This window comes from Mercenaria mercenaria, chromosome 12, assembly GCF_021730395.1.
Source record: "Mercenaria mercenaria strain notata chromosome 12, MADL_Memer_1, whole genome shotgun sequence".
Taxonomy (NCBI): domain Eukaryota; kingdom Metazoa; phylum Mollusca; class Bivalvia; order Venerida; family Veneridae; genus Mercenaria; species Mercenaria mercenaria.
Window position 1 is genome coordinate 50701340 of NC_069372.1, and position 21642 is coordinate 50722981.

Here is a 21642-nt window from a genome sequence, read left to right on the forward strand (position 1 = left end):
CCAGTTACGAACCTGACCTAGATATCATCAAGCTGAACATTCTCACCAATTTTCATGAAGATCCATTGAGAAATATGGCCTCTAGAGAGGTCACAAGGTTTTTCTATTTTTAGACCTACTGACCTAGTTTTTGACCCAGTTTCGAACCTGACCTAGATATCATCAAGGTGAACATTCTGACCAATATTCATGAAGATCTCATGAAAAATATGGCCTCTAGAGAGGTCACAAGGTTTTTCTATTTTTAGATCTACTGACCTAGTTTTTAACCCCACGTGACCCAGTTTCGAATTTGATCTAGATATCATCAAGGTAAACATTCTGACCAATTTTCATGAAGATCCATTGAAAAATATGGCCTCCAGAGAGGTCACAAGTTTTTTCTATTTTTTGACCTACTGACCTAGTTTTTGACCGCACGTGACCCAGTTTCGAACTTGACCTAGATATCATCAAGGTGAACATTCTAACCAATTTTCATGAAGATCCATTGAGAAATATGGCCTCTAGAGAGGTCACAAGGTTTTTCTATTTTTAGACCTACTGACCTAGTTTTTGATCCCACATGACCCAGTATCGAATTTGACCTAGATATCATCAAGGTGAACATTCTGACCAACATTCATGAGGATCTCATGAAAAATATGGCCTCTAGAGAGGTCACAAGGTTTTTCTATTTTTAGATCTACTGACCTAGATTTTGATGGCACGTGACCCAGTTTCGAACTTGACCTAGATATCATCAAGCTGAACATTCTGACCAATTTTCATGAAGATCCATTGAGAAATATGGCCTCTAGAGAGGTCACAAGCTTTTTCTATTTTTAGACCTAATAACCTAGTTTTTGACCCCACGTGACCCAGTTTCGAACATGACCTAGATATCATCAAGGTGAACATTCTGACCAATATTCATGAAGATCTCATGAAAAATATGGCCTCTAGAGAGGTCACAAGGTTTTTCTATTTTTAGACCTACTGACCTAGTTTTTGACCCAACATGACCCAGTTTCGAACCTGACCTAGATATCATCAAGCTGAACATTCTGACCAATTTTCATGAAGATCTTGTGAAATATATGGCTTCTAGAGAGGTCAAAAGGTTTTTCTATTTTTAGACCTACTGACCTAGTTTTTGATGGCACGTGACCCAGTTTCGAACTTGACCTAGATATCATCAAGGTGAACATTCTGACCAACTTTCATAAAGATCCCATGAAAAATGTGACCTCTAGAGTGGTCACAAGCAAAAGTTTACGGACGCACGCACGGACTGACGGACGACGGACGCTGCGCGATCACAATAGCTCACCTTGTCACTTTGTGACAGGTGAGCTAAAAAGATACAGACACATGAGACTTTATGTACAAAATGCAACTTTCAGTCTTGTTTCAAGCCCAATGTTACGTTCTGGAATCAGTCATGAAAGCTGTTTCCATGTCTGCTCCATTGCTTTAAAGAAATGCATAACTACTATAACACTACATTGGTTCAAGGTCAAGTTTGAGAGGATATGCAGCAGCAACATTAGCATTGGGTGGCAAAGATATTACACGATAATTCACCCTTCTATTGAAATGAAGCAGCATGTTTTTCATCAGTACATGTACAGTCTGCCACCTACATATGGCCTCTATATAGCTTTAGGAGTGTAAGTCAAGTTCTTTTTGAGATAATTGTAAAACAAACTTTAAGGCCCATAATTTTTGTGGATTTCGTGGTTGAGTCAACGAAATTTTATCCCAACGAACAAGTAAAATTCCCATTCATCATGTTCAAAAGTTGAAATCCACTAATTCATATCCCCCCGAAATTGCTGTTTTGACCAAAACCACGAAATTTCATGCCCATGAAATTAAATGAATTTACAGTAACTATTCACAATTATCAGTTACTAGTAGTTAACCTACTATTTACAAATAAGTGCTGAATTTCCTGGAATTTTTTCTCCTTGCCGTCATTTTATCTCTATTCTTTGAGGCTGCCATATTGGCATAACCCAGCAAACCTCAGCCAATCAAATAGCAATAGTGACCCAAATTGTTCTTGGTGTCTTTTGACTTGTCAAAATGGCTCACAGACACCAAACTTTGCCTCCTTTGGTCCTAAATATTTAAATTAGCTTTCTAAATCTCGAGGTTCCTGACATGTGTGTTCTGTACGATTACTTTAAAAAGTAACAAGACAATAGACCCATACAGTGACAGACTGGCTCCCACAGCCCGGCCTTTTAAGATTCCTCCATTTGTCATATTTATGAATGTTAATAATTATGTGGAATGAAATAAATAATACATACTATGATTGGAAATTATACTAAGTCTTGTGTTTAGTTAGGCCTAAAAAAAATGTTTCCAGTAATTGTTTGTCTCCCACCAGTCTTGGGGAGACCTATTGTTTTTGCCCTGTCCGTCCATCGCACTTCATTTCCGATCAACTGGAGAACTATTTGACCTAGCACCTTCAAACTTCATAGGGTGGCAGGGCTTATGGAGTAAAATTCCCCTATTGTTTTGGGGGTCACTCCATCAAAGGTCAGGGTCACAGGGGCCTGAACGTGGAAATCCATTTCCAATCAACTTGAGAACCACTTGACCCAGAATGTTGAAACTTCATAGGATGATAGGACATGCAGAGTAAGTGACCCATATGGATTTTATGGTCACTCTCTTAAAAGTCAAGATCACAGGGGCCTGAACATGGAAAAACATTTCCAATCAATAACTTAAGAACCACTTGATCCAGAATGTTGAAACTTCATAGGATGATTGGACAGATGACCCATGTTGATTTTTGGGATATCTGATCAAAGGTCAAGGTCACAGAACATGGAATATGGTTTCTGATCAATAATTTGAGAATCATTTGAACCAGACCCTTTAAACTTTACAGGATGATAGGACTTACAGAGTAGATGACCCTTATGGTTTTGGGGTCACTTGAGCTAAGGTCAAGGTCACGGGTCGGAACATGAAAAAAACATTTACTATCAGTAATTTGAGAACCACTTGACACAGAATGTTGAAACTTCGTGGGATGATTGGACATGCAGAGAAGACGATCCATATTGATTTTTGGGCCCCTCGATCAAAGGTCAATGTCACGGCCCTGAACATGGAAAACGGTTTCAAATCAATAACTTGAGAACCACTTGACCCAGAATGTTGAAACTTCATGGGACGACTGGACATGCCAAGTAGATGATCTCTGTTGTAGCCAACTATCAGTGTCTCTTGACCTTTGCTCCTGTCCCCTTTTGACTTTTTGCTTATTACGAATATGCACTGGAGACATGCGCTTTTCTACAAAGGAAACTTTTAGTTTTCCTAAATTTTTGGCCTGACGAATGTTTTTAAGGCCTTGAAGAATTGTTTTTTAAACTTTATAACAAAAGGTTGCAAATCTGCACTTTTTATGCTTTAAACATGATAAGTGATGTGAGAAATCGACTTACTGATGCTCGGCACACCCCCTTATTTGTATTCATTTTTTCTATTTGTAGCTCTAGTGTCCCCATTTGAACGAACTAGAGGATCTTGCAAGGAAGCTACAAAGTTTGTTTTAAAACTGACCAACTAGTAGTTTCACAGCTATTCAAGTAAATTGTGGATGATGGACCATCCACCCATACTAATAGCTTACCCTGAACCTTTGGTTCAGACGAGCTAACGGTAATCATATTGGTTGTAAATCCCATATCGAGGACCACATTTCAACAAGTAACAGTTTCCGTGTGACAGACAAGGTCAATGAATGAAAGGACCGGACTTCCAGTATCAGGCATCAAAGACAAACCAACTAGGGTACGCCCCCACTGGTACTTTTGTCACAAATAAGGGGCAACTAGAAAATGCTTTTGTAAAAAAGCGCATGTCTCCCCCAATGCAAAGTCCTATAGGCAAGAAGTCAATAGGGGTCAGGAGCGGAAGTCAAAGAGACACTGATGGTTGGCTGCAATAGGGATCATCTACTTGGCATGTCCAGTCATCCTGCTTAATTTCAACACTCGTGGCCTAGTGGTTCTCAAGTCACTGTTCAGGCTCCTGTGACCCTGATCTTTGATCAAGTGACCTCAAAATAAATAGGGGTCATGTACTCTGCATGTCCAATCATCCTATTAAGTTTCAACATTGTAGGTCAAGTGGTTCTCAAGTTATTTCCAAAAAATGATTTTACATGAACAGGCCACTGTGACCTTGACCTTTAATAGACTGACCCCAAAATCAATAGAGGTCATCTACTCTGCATGTTCAATCATCCTATGAAGTTTCAACATTCTGGGTCAAGTGGTTCTCAAGTTATTTATCAGAACTGGTTATCAATGTTCAGGCTCCTGTGACCTTGACCTTTAATGGAGTGACCCCAAAATCGTTAGGGTTCATCTACTCTGCATGACCAATCATCCTACGAAGTTTCAACATTCTGGGTCAAGTGGTTCTCAAGTTACTGACCGGAAATGGTTTTCAATGTTCAGGCCCCTGTGACCTTGACCTTTAATGGAGTGACCCCAAAATCAATAGAGGTCATCTACTTTGCATGTACAATCATCCTATGAAGTTTCAACATTCTGGGTCAAGTGGTTCTCTAGTTATTATCAGAAATGGTTTTCAATGTTCAGGCCCCTGTGACCTTGACCTTTGCTGGAGTAATCCCATAATCAATAAGAGTCATCTACTCTTTATGACCAATCATCCTATGAAGTTTCAACATTCTGGGTCAGGTGGTTCTCTAGTTATTGATTGGAAATGGTTTTCAATGTTCAGGCCCCTGTGACCTTGACCTTTGACGGAGTGACCCCAAAATCAATAGGGGTCATCTACTCTTCATGACCAATCATCCTATGAAGTTTCAACATTCTGGGTCAAGTGGTTCTCTAGTTATTGATCAGAAATGGTTTTCAATGTTCAGGCCCCTGTGACCTTGACCTTTGATGGAGTGACCCCAAAAACAATAGGGGTCGTCTACTCCAGCAGCCCTACAACCCTATGAAGTTTGAAGGTTCTAGGTCAATTGGTTCTCCAGTTATTGCTCGGAAATGAAGTGTGACGTACGGACGGACGGATGGACGGACAGGGCAAAAACAATATGTCTCCTGGGGGAGACATAATAATTGTTTGCAGTCTTAAGGGGGTAAAGCCTCAACATTTTATGAAAAGGACACATTATTCTAGGCCATATACTTTTTGAGCTATGAATATCACAAACAGAAAATGCACTATTTTGGCTATTTCAAGGGCTTTAGCTCTGAAATAAGTGCTAAGATTCTTAAGAATAATGCCAAGTGTACAAGGTCACATCATCATAAAGACTCGCGCAAGGATTCATGAATATACATCCAATGCTTTTTGAGCTAGGCACATTATTAGGTGAAAATGTGCATTTTTGACTATTTCAGGGGCCATAACTAAAAATTGGTGTCAGAACCAGCCAAAAAATAAGAGGTGCGCAAGTTCATATCATGATAAAACTCATGCACACACAAAAATGCAACTACAACTTCTCCATTTTCAAACTATTTCATTTACTTACAAATACCAGATGAAATAACAATGTAAGTTACAAAGATGGATACATTTGTGTATGTTTTGTTACCCCACCCACATCCCAAACATCAGTGTCAACAATTAACTTGCAATACATGCATGTATCCAGCAATGAAATGCTTTTCTTTTTATCTACATATGAAATTGATTGAAATAAACCTGTTTACTACTGCTATATAACATATTTCACATCCTGTGAAGTGTTTACACATCCATTTTCACAAAAAATAAGATGTCCGTTTTCTATATAAATGAATTTGACAGAAGTAAAAACAGTTGTTGATTCCAATTTCAGTTAATACAACAGTAGCATTTAAAATGGTTACTACCAATTACAAATAATTACTTTTAAAGAAGAAAATCAGAATTGGTGTACATATATAATTTTGACATGGTGAAATGTAAAAAGTTTTTTTTTACTGAAATCTTGTTTCAAATGCTATTGTGTAGAGTGGTGATTGGTAAGTCAACCTTAAGATCCGGTCGTCAACACGGCTTAAAAAAAAAACATTAACCCTTCTTTCTGTTAAGTTATTTCCACTGACTTTTGTATCTTAACCTCAAATAAATAATTTTGAGATTAACTGAACATTAAAAGGTTAACATCACCTTCCATGAATAAACTACAAAATCTAATGATAGAAATGCAGCCAAACCTAATAATCTCAGATGAAAATTATTGTGACGTGAAAAATATTTTTTTTTTTAAATTTCTGTATTCATTCAAAATATCACACCTATCACAAAGAAACTGTCATGTAAAGACAACAATTTTTTTATGTATTAACACCTAAATTACACATTACATGTGCAAACTGAACACAAATACCATCACAATTTTCAGCTATTACTAGATCTGACTTTGAAAAACACACAAAATAAAACATCTTAATCAAAGAAATTACAACATCCTCCCTGATGTGAAGTCTTGCAATATCTTAAAATAAGCATGAGATAATGCAGATCACCCTAAAATAACTGTGAAGCATTAGCAGTGTGCTTGTCTCTTATTTGCAATGATTAGTTAAGATAAAAACAAAAAAGTTCAAGATTCTAACAGACATTTTCCTATTTAAAGTTTCATTATAAAAATAAATAATATCAGTATTTCTTATTTTTCCACAAATTAATCCATTCACTTTCCCTAATTCAGTTTTTCTGTTCAAGGTATACTTTGTTCTGTTCTTTCCACAATCTCTTTTTTGTCCATAGGAATATCTCTGTTGTGATGTAAGTGCCATCTTGCCTCCATATCCCTGGTTCCCAGCTTATTTTTACTTTTTGCAGCAACATGTGCATCATTTAAGCGTTTCATTGTTCATCAACTCTTTGCAGTCTATCCAAAAAATTGCACCAATACAAACATGTAAGCAATATGGAGACATTGAAAGGCTCATCAGAATTTCAAATACGTCAGATAAATATACAACAACAGTGAGCTAGTGGTTGATTGGATATTACAAACAGTCGTCTTCATCATCGGGTAAGGCTACATTTACTGCTTGCTGAAAGAACAAAATAAGAAATTGTCACACAAGGTTAAGCTTTACCCTTCTATATTTCTAAAATGGACTGGACTGAATGGCGAGCAGTGCAGTCAAATATCGGCCTGCAAATCAGTGCAGACCGATCTTTGTCTGCACTGGTCATGAAGGCAAAATCACCTGCCGCTAGCAGGCTACTTTAATTCCACGGATACTCAACTATGAAAATTACTCTTCTATAAATATAAATGGTTTCAAAGCAGAGATATATGATCACTGTAACACTTGTTTAAATTGTGCAACAGGCAAGGAGCAAGTTCATTTTATTCCGATTAGATTTTTAGATCCATCAAGGTAGTCAACTTCAGCTAGGAGGCAAGAGGATGATTCTTGCATAAGCATTTCAGTCACAACTTTTAAATTCATTCCTACTAAACATTCAATATCTATCTATACAGTCTACAGACATGTCCATTTAATAACAAATTATTCCTTACATGTAGTTTCAATGTTTAATCAGAGAAATTATCAAATGTTTCCCTGAATGAAAACTACTATCAAACCTTTGTCAAAATGCCTGTTAAAAATCAGTCTTTTGAGAAAGGGTTTTTCAGACGAGAATAGATATGGTCCTGGAATTAGCGAGGCTTGAAGAGCTCCTTCCGGACCATATCTAGTCGAGTCTGAGAAATCCTTTCTCAAAAGACAGTAACCTGTTATTCTATTTATCATGCCATGATTTATTAACTTTATCCTACCACTGCAAAAAGTAGGGGTGGACCAAATTTTGCTGTTTTGTCGGACTTCCTTTTTCATTTATTCATTCTTCAAAATGACGCCATCTTGTTTTTCAGAATAACTGCTAAAAGACTTGTTTATGCGATTATTTTTATAAACGTGTCTTAATAGGTACGTGAGACCATGTCACTAATGTATAGTGTATGCCTTCCATATTTGCAATTACCACAAAAAAGTTTTTATAACGGAAACGCTCATAGAAAACAGAAAATGTCTCGTGCAAAGCATCTGTTCAGGATTTTAGCTCTCTGCACTTACATCATGGAATATTGCCTCTGGAATGGACTGTTACGGAATAAAATCAATGGTAGATGAAACAGTACTGCTTTTTTTTCTGCCAAGCGGCGTTATGGCGTGTATTTAAACCACTTCAAACGTTGGCTTGGTGAGAATGGGTATCCGTCTAGCAACTGAACTTCGGATAAAATTTCACTTGGCAACACACTGAAATTATTCTTTAGTGTTCAGCAGAACAGAGATATCGGTTACAAAACACAAGGTTAGCATTTGTTTTTTTCCGCTTTTTTATATTTTAGGATTTTAAAGACCTACTTCAGTGTCGTACTAGGGGTAATAATTTTTAAATGCAATATGGACACAATCTGATATCCTTGGATTTAATCATAGGTTTAAACAGTGCAAAGTGTTCTGAAGTAACTGACCTGAGAACAGGGGTTCCACTAGACCCGAAAACCCAAGAGTCCCAGGACCCTTGGGCCCAAATTTTGAAGGGTCCTTTTCCAAAATACAGGAGTCCTGTCCCAACACGTGAATATAATTTACTATATTTTTTTATTCAGTAATACGTAGATCTTTACCTAAGAAAACAATAAACCCAAGATCATGTTACAGCATAATAAAAATGTCAGTCTCAGGTCATATAGTCTCATATTGTAAACTAATATTTATCAAAATTCATGTTATTTTAATTAGGTTTTTCTTCAATATTTCATTTCATTTTTAATAACAGAACAGTGCTATAACACTCTAGAAAAATGTATCCAAAATGTACTATCCGAATACTGTTACACTTTCAGAATGTCATCAGAAAGTAGTTTTTGCTCAGTTTATTTGGCAAACTAAGCTAAATCAGCGATAGTTCCTGAAATAATGATGCTACTTATCATAAAATCTGCATTGAAAGTCAGGGTTTTTTTTAGGAATTTTGGAAATATGCATATGACATCGGGTGTAATTAGACCCGTGAACGGACATTCTAAACTTATTTTTGCTTTCGAAATTCATCAAAATTTGTGAAGTTTCTTGTTGAAATTACGATATGATCACTAAACAATGGTCTTATTTAAAGTTGGCATGAAAAAATCTTGCAGGGCACTTTTCACATGCTCGGTAATCAGCTGCTTACGATAATTTAATAATTGGCGCCTTTTTTGACAGTACACAGGATTCGCTTTATCAATTAATTAATACTTCATTGATTTCTTGTTACCTATGTGCACTCGCCGTGACGTAACTTGCAGATAAAAAATCAGCGAGGCATGTCTACAGGAGAAAGGGCGGGATTTAGCAGAGATCAAAGGCAGGAGAGCATGACCGCGAGTGTTTATTTTGAATACACGTGTCAGCATTCCCATTCACGCAAAAATCCGCGTAATTCACGCATAAAAAGTCACTTGCACGCAAGTTTTAAAATTCCACGGGTACAATGCATGCGTAAAAAATCTGACAGAAAATACATTGTTCGTCGATAAAGAGCCGAAATTCAAGTAACCAGACATTATTTTTGATCCGTACACGCAAATTACTGCAATACACACTGTTGCCAATTTGCTACATGTCAAGACGGAGTTGAATTTACATGCCGATGGCATAATTTAATCTCCGCCTACTCCAGGTACTTGTGAGATTTTCGCGAGAACTGTGACAGCGAATCAAATAATTTGTAAAACTAGACGTGATAGTATTCAGCCAATCAACGACGCAGTTACATCTTTGACACTTTCCGATAATTGTCAACATGTGCGAGTGCAAAAACAACGATTTGGACGTTTTTTTTTCAACAAGTTGTTTAATAATTAAGCGGTCAGCTGGCATCCACTACACAATTATTTGGTCTCCACTGTAAAAGAAAGACTCGTAAGCTGCTTGTTTATTAATATTTACAAAATGACTGGTTGCGGACTGACTTTCATCGGGCAATTTTTCATTTTTATTCGAGTCCAATATATTACCCGCCGAGTTTTTATTTTATAACATTTTTTTGGTTGCTATAATGTTGCAGCAAGACATAGCAGCAAAAAAATGTTATAAAAACTCGGCGGGTGATACTTATCAGCGTCTGCTTGAATTTTTGAAAACGGGTTTTTTTTTCTCCTCAGAATTATCTGGAGCAATGATATATATATCTTCTTCCCAGGAATTATGGAATAAAGAAAAACTCTTTGCATGGAAAATAATGTATCTAAGCAAATGAATGGTCACATCAATAGTTTTTATCCATATTGAAACAAGAAAATTATAGCCATCTTTTCAAATTGCTTCACAAACTTGCTGGGTGTGTGTGGGTTGAGGGGTGGAATACTGAGTTAGAAATGATGTTCATAAATTTCTATTTTTCAACTAGAAGTCTCTCCACTTTTCTATAAGGAGAAGTGACTTTTAGCTGTATCCCCTAGGTGCATGTGTAAAACAAACCACTGTCATTAACACAGACTGAATAAAAGTGTCACTTCCCATATACTTCTTTATAATTTTGTTTCAGTTGGAACATTTTTTTCAATTTGTATGGTTTGTACCGAACTTTTTTTATCATGTACCCACATTTTCAAAAGTATGTGGGTACATGTACCCACTTTTAAAAAAGTCAGTGGGAATGCTGACGTGTCTATCGTGGAAATAGTTTTACTGAAGGAAAATAACGATAAGAGAAAGGAATATCAAAGGAAAATGCCCCCGGGTCCCGAAGGACGCACAGGCAAGTATTCTGCCGGGTCCTTTGAGCGTCTTTTGAAAATCTCCTGGGTCCGGACCCGGGGTCCCGGGTCAAATGGAACCCCTGCCTGAGAAAGCCTGCATTTCTCAGACAGGCTTTATCAGGCAGTTGTTATAGTAATGGCATGATAAATGATCATAACACAAACCCACACAACATACCTGGAGTTCAAGTTCATTCTGTTTCTGTAGTTCTGGGTCCATGTGAACATCTGGTGGGGCGAGGGCAGGCATAGCAACAAATTCAAGATTAGGGTCACCAACAAGTTTCCTGGCCAACCACAAGAAAGGCTTCTCAAAATTGTAATTGCTCTTGGCGCTGATGTCATAGTACTGAAACAAGTAGGATATTTTTTATAATTAAATGAAAATGAAAACACTAGTTTTAAAGTTCAATTGTATTTGCTTAAAAATGTGTAATTCATTTCTACATGTAAATTTGATAATTGTGATTTGCCATGATGAAATACTGGGATATACTGGTTAAAAAAAAAGAGAGAAGATATTTCCACTGTTTCAAATACTGAAAATATCATTTATATTTTTTCACTGGTATGGAACTACACTCAAATGCGAAATAATAACTAACTGAAATCCTTTGCAAAATATATTTCAATACAGATTTACAAATACCTAAACGAAGATAAAGATATACCATTCACCGTAAGAAAATGAAAAAGAAATCTGGAAACATCATAATACTATGTGATAAATTTTCAACATTCATATTGTGACTTCATGATACAATGCATCTGATGTTATGCAGGTTAAGTGAATATCGTTTAGTTAAAACAATTGAAAATCATAACAAAATTTGGTTGTTTTACAAATAAGATCGAAATATATTACACCTGTGAACAAATTGCATATACTGTTCACCTGGTGAAATATTTTTAGCTCGACTATTCATAGAATAGTAGAGCTATTGGACTCGCCCATGCGTCGGCGTCCGCATCCCGATTTGGTTAAGTTTTTGTATGTAAGCTGGTATCTCAGCAACCACTTGTGGGAATGGATTGAAACTTCACACACTTATTCACTGTGATAAACTGACTTACATTGCACAGGTTCCATAACTCTGTTTTGCTTTTTTACAAAATTATGCCCCTTTTTTGACTTAGAAATTTTTGGTTAAGGTTTTGTATGTAAGCTGGTATCTCAGTACTCACTAATGGGAATGGATTGAAACTTCACACACTTGTTCACTGTCATGATCTGACATGCACAAAGCAGGTCCCATAACTTTATTTTGCTTTTTTACAAAATTATGCCCCTTTTTCAACATAGAAATTTTTGGTTAAGTTTTTGTATGTAAGCTGGTATCTCAGTATCCACTAATGGGAAAGGATTGAAACTTCACACACTTGTTCACTGTCATGATATGACATGCAGTGCAAAGGGTCAATAACTCAACTTTGCATTTTACAAAATTATGCCCCTTTTTCAACTTAGGAGTTTTTGGGTTAAATTCTTATATGTAAGCTGGTATCTCAGTACCCACTAATGGGAATGGATTGTCCACTGTCATGAGCTGATAAGCACTATACAGGTTCCATAACCCTATTTTACTTTTTTACTAAATTATGCCCCTTTTTCGACTTTCTTATTCATTCAAGCGACAAGGCTGTTAAATAGTCGAGCGTTACTGTCCTCCGACAGCTCTTGTTTCATCTTATAATGACTAATGACACAAACAAATACCCTCTATGTTCAATTCTACTTTGGAGTTCATTTGAAACATCATATTTCAGGCAACAATATGATACCTGTTGCGATACGGCAACAGATCACAACATGAGATTTCTGATAATACCCAGCATTACAAATTCAGAAAATATTAACAGCTGTTTAAAAGATTGCAATGCTATGCTATTCAACTGTACAGTCACTAATAAATAAATGCAAAATTTGAAAAGAGGCATCATAAAATACTAAAATACAAAATATGTATGGAATCTGCAATGCATGCCAGATCATCACAACAAACAATTGTGTGAGGTTTCCATCAATTACCGTATACCAGCTTGCATACAAAAACTTAACCAAATCCGGATGCCAACATTGACAAATGAAAGAGTCTAACAGCTATGGCTTGGCCAGCATAAAAAATAGGGGATGTGCCCAGATGATAATCAAGCAAATAATTAATTATGGCTTAATAAGCAAAGACATTTTCAACAAATTCCCTGCCAATAACTCTTCCTGCCTTGTGTGACAAATTTTACCTGGAGATTCTTTTTTCTGTGGAAAACAATAGCCTTGGCTTTCACTTTTCTGTCTTTGATATCAACTTTATTTCCACACAGGACTATAGGAATATTCTCACACACTCGTACCAAGTCTCTGTGCCAGTTTGGCACGTTTTTGTATGTGACTCTTGAGGTGACATCAAACATTATCACAGCACACTGACCTGCAATTCAATAAACGGATTTTTCACTTGACAATAACAACTGTAAGAATTTTACAAAACCTTTTGCATTTTTGTTGGGATTTAACTCGAGCCACAAACATGTTGAAAGTCACACAGCTACTTCCATGCTTTTGCAGCTGAGAAAGACCCAAGGTGCCCACCTAGGCATTATGTTAAGACTCCAGTGGGCATCTGGGTTGAATCACAGACCTCTTCCTCAAACCAGCTTGATAGTTAACTTGACATAGACCTTTAATGAAAATATGCCAACACTTACTAAAATTAAAGTTTTTAATTAAAACAAGGCAGTCTGAAAGACAGCTAAATCCCCTGCCACTGTTATGGATAGTGAAAGGGTAAACCTTTGACCTTTAGCTGTGACCTTGACCTTGAACTGATATGGCTGACTCATGAATTCTGCACAACGTCTTGATGAGGTGATCATTTGACCAAAGTTTCATGAAAATCCTTCAAGGGGTTTAGGAGATACAGAGCTCAAACCTTTGACCTTGAGTTCTGACCTTGACCTTGAGTTGACATGGCTGACACATGAGCTCTTGGTGAGATGATCATTTGACCCAAATTTGATGAAAATCCTTCAAGGGGTTTAGGAGATACAGAGTGGACACAAAATGGAAGGCTCAACCTTTTACCCTAAACAGTGACCTTGACCTTAGGCCAGCATGGCTGACTCGTAAGTTCTGCACATCGTTTTGATAAGGTGATCATTTGACCCAAATTTTATAAAACTCCTTGAAGGGATTTAGGAAATATAGAGCGGACATGAAATGGAAGGCTAAAACCTTTGACCACGAGTTGTGACCTTGACCTTTAGCCGGCATGGCTGACTCGTGAGTTCTGCACATCGCCTTGATGAGGCGATCATTTGACCCAAGTCTGATGAAAATCCTTCAAGGGGTTTAGGAGATATAAAGCGGACACAAAATGGAAGGCTCAAACCTTTGACCCTCAGCTATGACCTTGACCTTGAGTGGCATGGCTGACTCATTAGTTCTGCACATCGTCTTGATGAGGTGATCATTTGACCAAAGCTTGATGAAAATCCTTCAAGGGGTTTAGGAGATATAGAGCGGGCACAAAATGGAAGGTTCAAACCTTTGACCTTCAGTTGTGACCTTGACCTTGAGCTGGCATGGCTGACTCATGGGTTCTGCACATTGTCTTGATGAGGTGATCAATTGACCAAAGTTTTATAAAATTCCTTCAAGGGGTTTAGGAGATACAGAGCGGACACAAAATGGAAGGCTCAAACCTTTGACCTTGAGATGTGACCTTGACCTTGAGCCGGCATGGCTGACTCGGGAGTTCTGCACATCGTCTTGATGAGGTGATCATTTGACCCAAGTTTCATGAAAATCCTTCAAGGGGTTTAGGAGATATGGAGCGGACAAGAAAGTGTTACAGACAGACGGACGGAAGGAGACCATTCCTATAATCCCCCACCACTTATGGCGGGGGATTAAAAAATAAATGAACAGGAGCCCTGGTTCAATGGATGTAAAACTAAGTTTGGTAACAAGTCTCAAAACTTCTCCATTTTGGTTTCAAATTATGACATTTATGTACAGTGGAACTATTTAACTAGGTTTCATTCCTAAATCTAATGTAATACCGTAAAACTATCTTGTTTCCGACACAAGACAGCACCTTAAGTCCTTGGTTCAAATGAACACAGCCACATGGCTTTTCTCTGTGAGAGAAATAAATGTCAACACCTTGAGGACTGTCACGACTTGCTAGTGGCAAACAAAGTTGTCCACCTAATCACCGAAGCATACTCTGTACAGTTATCTAAATTCCTAAGAAAACAATGCTGTGGTAAATACCCTGAATGTAGTATCCATCTCGGAGACCACCATATTTCTCTTGACCTGCTGTATCCCACACATTGAAGCAGATTTCGCCTCTGTTGGTATGGAAACGAAGAGGATGTACTTCTACACCAAGAGTGGCTGAAAATGAAAGAAATGAGGCTATGTCACCATTAAGACAACTTTGACTGATTTGGTCTTAATTTCCTATTAAACAATTTTTTGGAGGTTTTTAGTTATTACAAACTGAAATTCATACTGAGAGAACCAAAGATAATACTGGATATTGAAGATTATATCATCAAGCAATGCTTTCATACTAATGATATTTGGAAATAAAACTCTAAGGGGTCGACAAATCCACTCCATAATGTGCTAAAATACGGCCCAGGTACTGCTACTTACCAGATTTGTTTTTAGTATATGAGGAACTCCAAATACAGGATTTAAACAAAATTCACTCTAAACATTCACCTTCTAGGTAATTTATTCGCTCTAAATAGTTTATAAAAAGCTCTGATTTTTTATAGCAAAATTACAATTTTACTCCTGAGAAAAGACATCATTGTAATTTCACGGTTTGGTCCGGAAAAATGTTATCCAAGTCGACCTTCAAATTGTAAACAACCTTCCCAATTTTTGTAAAAACGCACTGGCTTTCTACATACCTACATATCTTTTTTCAAATTCTCCAGTCAAGTGACGTTTCACAAATGTTGTTTTGCCTACACCACCGTCGCCAACCAGCACAAGCTGAAACAGAACGTCAAATTCAATACGCATGAAATTAAAAATCCTTTCTGCATGCAGCTATTACATCTCTTCAAGCATGCAGACTTATCCAGCAAAAATGTAACAAAGCAAGAACACCTCTAGATGTCGATCTTTGGCTCATAAAGGTGTTGCTATACCAGAGATCTTAACAGTTAAATAACAGAACCAATACCGTAACCTTGTCAATCATTTCATGCCCAAACTGGATTTATTGTCATCAATGTCACTAATTACTACTTTTGTTAATTTTGAGTTCCTAACAGTTAAGAAATTTACCATTCATGTTTTGCTTCCTGAAAAATCTTCAAGACTTGCTTTTCTTGAGTAACATGTATGTCCTTATTATATAGTTGAAGTTTAAAGCTGAAATTATTCCAACCAACTGCTGAAGATCTGTATTAATGGTGAAACCGATTTAGTTTTGTTGTCACATACTCTAATTACTTACCTTGAATGTTGGCATATCTGTTGCCTGTTGTTGTTGTGCCATTGTTTTTTTCTTTTCGATGTTACTGAAAGAGGAAGAACAAATGTATTATTAGTGATATACATGTTACTAACTTTTAACTACAGAGCTACTAGCATCAGCCACTGAAAAAGCAACTCAGTGCCAGACCATACACTTCTACAATGATCAGGAAAAGTCAAACTCAGTATGCATTGACTACTTAAATATATATAATATAGTCATTTTAATGGGTACAGACCGTCCTTTCACGCTTACTAATTAAACAAAAAGATGTTTCACATGTTAATGGCAACCAGAGGGGTCCTGGTGCTTAAAGAGAGTTTTATTCTTTTCTTTTTTTTGCTTCTGTAAAACAGGTCTCAAATATGGACATCTCCCAACAACAGTTTAAATTCATACACTATATACAGATTGCATGTACGACAATACACCAGTGAGTAAAGCTGTGTCCTAACAAAGAGAAAATGCAGAGGATTCGTGATTTTCAGCCATTATCAGATCTAAGAAAGTGGTATATTATACTTTACAGATAATCTATAAATTTGCAGATTTGTATGAAAACTGCTTAGTTACACTTACTCTCAAAAACACCTATTGGTTTAATTTATAGTACCAGTAAATAAAGGAAATAAATTTGTGAGTTTCAGCCATTTTTGTTGACTACAGTTTTTGGGTACTTTCAGAAAAATTTATGTCATTCTCAACAGAAATGACTGAAAGTTGCAACTGACTTTTATACATAGATCTACCTATTATTTCAATCTGCTCTTTTGAGCAGTTTTCAAAAACTCGGTATGTAAATGTATAATCATCTGCAAAATTTACAGATAGATCCAATCTGTAAATATACCACTTTCTTAGCACTGATTATGGATGTCTTTCTTTAATGTGAAACAAAGTGATCCAATCTGCAGGTTTGAGTTAAATTGTGTCTTAGTGATGGGCCGATTAGCAGGTATAATCGATTGACAGCTAGAAAAGCCTGACTGATTCCGATAATCGATTATGTTTTCTTGGAGTCAATAGCGGGTACGAATCTACACAGGTACAAACGAAGGTTTCCGAAGGGAAATATCCAAAATATAGACTTACTGAATGCATAAAGGATAAAACATAAGTATGCAAACAATTGGTCTGCTAATCAAGCGTTAGAATTTCATTTCAATTATCCAATGAAAATGGATTTAACATCTTGCAGTTAGACACAGCTGTTAACATGGCGACGTCCATAGCGTCAATAGAAAGTGGGACAAAAAATGAACGAAACTTTAATAAATCTTCGTATTTTGTAACAGTATGTCCGAGGGAATTTATATGTTGACACTGGACAATAATGCCGGCAAATTTTTGTTTCCATGATGTTATTTCAGTGGAAAGAACTTTCATATTTTTATGCTGAGTTACAGTTGTTGGTTAGAAGGGTTGAACTCTACTTTTTATCTGATCATTTTTTTTACGTTAGCTTAATGACATCGTTATATGCCATAGCAACAAGTAGTAGGGACATGGTCATTGGTCTCAGTGTGGCTTAGCCTAAGGTAAGCATTATAATAATATTAGATCTACCAAAAAATGACAGAATTCATTTCACGATTTTCTACAATCACTGTTTTTGTCAGCTACAGAAAAGACTGAAATATTTGTACTTCCTTGCTGTATGCAAGATATGTTTCATGTTTTTTCAACACTTAAGCTAAATACAGTCTTTCGATCAAAGACATTTTGTCTTTCAAACGAGAGACAGTGTTTAGATCGAGAGACTGTATCTCAATCCAGGGGAAGTCTCTGACCTGGTTACCAGACACCTAGCCACTGGTGTATTAGATTTCAACAGGCTGGGCACATCTCCAGATCGGGGTAATTTAGCTCGCATTGGTATTTTACCCCGATCGAGGTAAAAACCTAACAAAAGAAATCATAAAATATCAAAATTATGACCAGGAGCGTGTTAAAGCGATTTCTCTTCCATGTCTCGATGTTTTCTAAGTGTAAAAACAAGGCAAAATAAGCTCATACATGTACATTTTTCTTTCGCATAAAATGAGTTTTAAATGACCAATCAGAGCACTGCATTTTTAAGTACCTGCCAGTTTCAACTTCGACTTTTCTCATTACAGATCAGTGCAGCCGTCAAGCGCATGCCCTGAATGATTTATTGGAGCGCATGGCAAAATTGTGCATTTTTTTTACATGTCAGCACACATTTATTGTATAATATGCTTAATATACTGACTAAAATCAGTAAATATCACACTTTTTCAGTTGAGAAAGATTTTTGACTGCACATGTCCCAGGTGATGCTACAAACTACAAAACTTCGAAGTTTTATCCGGATTTTTTTTTGGATTTAACGGTTTTATTTTAGTTTAAAGTTTAAGATTTTACACAAGGATTCTATGATAAAGTCCGAGTAAAATGTTATCATTACCTAAATGAATTTTTAGTATCATTCCGCAATGTCTCGCACATGTTAAAATTATGGATACACGAGTTAGTGATTTATATATATACCGGTATTACTAACCAGTTGCGTCACTGACAGTGACTTGCATTATCTGTCATTGTATTATGTAATTAAATATAAAATAAATTAGGAATGTAGGGAAAACGTGTTATTTAGTATAGTGAGGGAGACCTTTAAATAATACAGAAAATTGCTTCAGGTTCCAGAATAAGATAAAACAAGAGCACCGCCGTGCGGTTGCTGACGCTCATCTGATTTTTTTTGTGTAATAGAAATATTGTCCTACCCATGATTTTCTAAGTCTAAAAAGGGCCATCCTTCTTGCAAAAAGCAGGATAGAGTTATGTTTTTGATGTACAGTGTCCACTTATGATGGTGAAAAACTGTTGCAAGTTTTAAAGCAATAGCTTTGATAGTTTATGAGAAAAGTTGACTTAAACATAATACTCAACCAAGAAAATGATTTTCTAAGTCCAAAAGGGGCAATAATTATTGCAAAAAGTAGGATGGAGTTATGTTGCTTCCTGTACAGGGTCAGCTTATGATGGTGAACAAGTGTTGCAAGTTTCAAAGCAATAGCTTTGATAGTTTAAGGAGGTAGGTTACCTTGTTACAAGGGTAAATTCAAATTTGTTGAACGGCAGCATATTTTTGTATTTCGTGTAATATGAAGTTTTAACTGCTACAATCTCAATTTCGTTTGTCCCTGTCCCTTCAAGTTCAATTTCTATCCAGGTTTGAAGAACATGACCCTCCAAAGGTATTTCATATTGAAAGAAGAAGGAAAATACGGATATTTAACACTTTTCAGTGTATTTTAGTTTCATTGATATCCGTAGAAGTCTGCATAATTGATAATTTTACTAGTATGCACGTTAGCTTTCTAATATAAGCTTAAAATGTATATGTCGCGGGGCTCGTGTTTCCATGGTAACGCATTTTCTCTCATTTTTAAACAATTATGTATAAAAATAGGGGTTTTCGACGGCTTCAGTGCCATTCTATTAATGACCAACATGGAATATTTGGGTAATATTATTAGCAAAATACCAAAAACTTTACATGGTACCCTATTTTTCTTAAAGTTTAAAGTAACCATGGCAACGGAGATGTTTAAAATAGCTTATATCTTGCTTTTTATCGTAATTTCTTATAGAAAATGTTGAAAAAGATTATCTTTCTGCTTGATGTAGCTTTAAAACATATTATTTCTAACGTAAGTTATATTTTCGTGTTATTTGCATTGATTTAAACAAATTTCACAGCTTAGAATACTTACAGCAGTACCCCTCGTCTGGCATTGTTCATGGAAAAATCGTTCAGCAAGCTGCTGTTATTCTCATGGATATTGTTAAAATGAAAATAAAAAGCCGAGGCTGTGTTTCTTAAATAGACCAGTGTTAACACTTTTGAATTTTACATTTAGATACATAGGTCACGGGCGTCGTTTCCATGGTAACATCAATTCAATTCAAGAAACCACAATTTCTGCTGAAATTTGATCAATTTTAATCTTAGTTTTAGTATATGAGTAACAAACTATCAACAGAAACTGAAAAATAGGTATTACAAATCAAACTGCTAGATTTTTTATTTGAAAATGGCCGTAACAAGTAACCTTTCACCCAACTATATTCCAAATAACATTGGTTACCACCATCCATTTTCTTACATTCCGCATAACATTTCTATATAACTACATTAAAGAAGCAAAATATTGATCATTATTCAGAGGAAAAGACTCATAAAAATATTTCAGCAAATAATGGTTATTTGAAAATAGTTCAAAATAAAGAAAATGCACAGAATTACGTACTTTCAAGATAAAAGCTATTAATTTTGCGTGGTAACTGACACGTAACGTCATGACGTCAATGACGTCATTTTAAGACAACATTGTTTTGAAGCGTTTCTGCGGCAATTTATTCATTATTCCTGCATTATTAAACCATAAAGCATCAGATCGAAGACAGGTTCATGATTTGTTTTCAGAAGAATGAATATACAAACACATTTAGTTTGTCGTAAACGTCGTCGTAAATCGTCACGTTAGCTTCCGGTTGGACATGCGCACATACAAATATGAAGGTAACCTACCTCCTTAAGAGAAAAAGTTGACCTAAACATAAAACTTAACCAAGAAATCTGATATTTTCTAAGTCCAAAAGGGGCCATAAATCTTGCAAAAAGCAGGATGAAGTATTGTTTCTTGCTGTACAGGGTCAACTTATGATGGTGAACAAGTGTTGCAAGTTTTAAAGCAATAGCTTTGATAGTTTAGGATAAAAGCTGACCTAAACATAAAACTCAACCAAGAAAACTGATTTTCTAAGTCCAAAAGGGGCAATAAATCTTGCAAAAAGCAAGATGGAGTTGTGTTTCTTGATGTACAGGGTCAGCTTATGATGGTCAACAAGTGTTGCATGTTTCAAAGCAATAGCTTTGATAGTTTAAGAGAAAAAGTTGACCTAAACATAAAACTTAACCAAGAAATCTGATATTTTCTAAGTACAAAAGGGGCCATAAATCTTGCAAAAAGCAAGTTGGAGTTATGTTTCTTGCTATACAGGGTCAGCTTATGATGGTGAACAAGTATTCCAAGTTTTAAAGCAATAGCTTTGATAGTTTAGGAGAAAAGCTGACCTAAACATAAAACTTAACCAGGCAACGCCGACGCCGACAACCGCTCAAGCAGTGTTCGAAATTCACGGTAGTCCGACAGCCCGTGGCTACCAAATTTCAGCTCGGGCTACCGATTTTCCACAGGTACAAGCCCGACTGGGCTACCGAATTTTCCTCATTTGTTTAAACAAGAGGGTCATGATGACCCTGGATCGCTCACCAGAGTAATATGTTTCAAATGTCAAACTGATGATTTTTAGAAATTTTTTGGAAAATTTTCCCATGTACAA

At 36.3% G+C, this 21642-nt stretch overlaps 1 protein-coding gene across 2 annotated transcripts in view; it reads right to left on the bottom strand.

Annotated features, from left to right (window-relative positions):
- Window positions 1-5498: 5498 nt before the first annotated feature.
- LOC123534829 (GTP-binding nuclear protein Ran) overlaps window positions 5499-21642 on the bottom strand; it is a 28447-nt gene continuing 12303 nt past the window's right edge. For both annotated transcript variants that reach the window (XM_053520035.1, XM_045317263.2), the window contains exons 2-7: window positions 16246-16309; window positions 15692-15776; window positions 15039-15164; window positions 13004-13191; window positions 10941-11111; window positions 5499-7049 (exon numbers count right to left, since the gene is read on the bottom strand). In XM_053520035.1, coding sequence (XP_053376010.1) covers window positions 7002-7049; window positions 10941-11111; window positions 13004-13191; window positions 15039-15164; window positions 15692-15776; window positions 16246-16287 — 660 coding nt within the window. In that variant the 5' untranslated portion in view covers window positions 16288-16309 and the 3' untranslated portion in view covers window positions 5499-7001. The remainder of the gene's footprint in view (window positions 7050-10940; window positions 11112-13003; window positions 13192-15038; window positions 15165-15691; window positions 15777-16245; window positions 16310-21642) is intronic.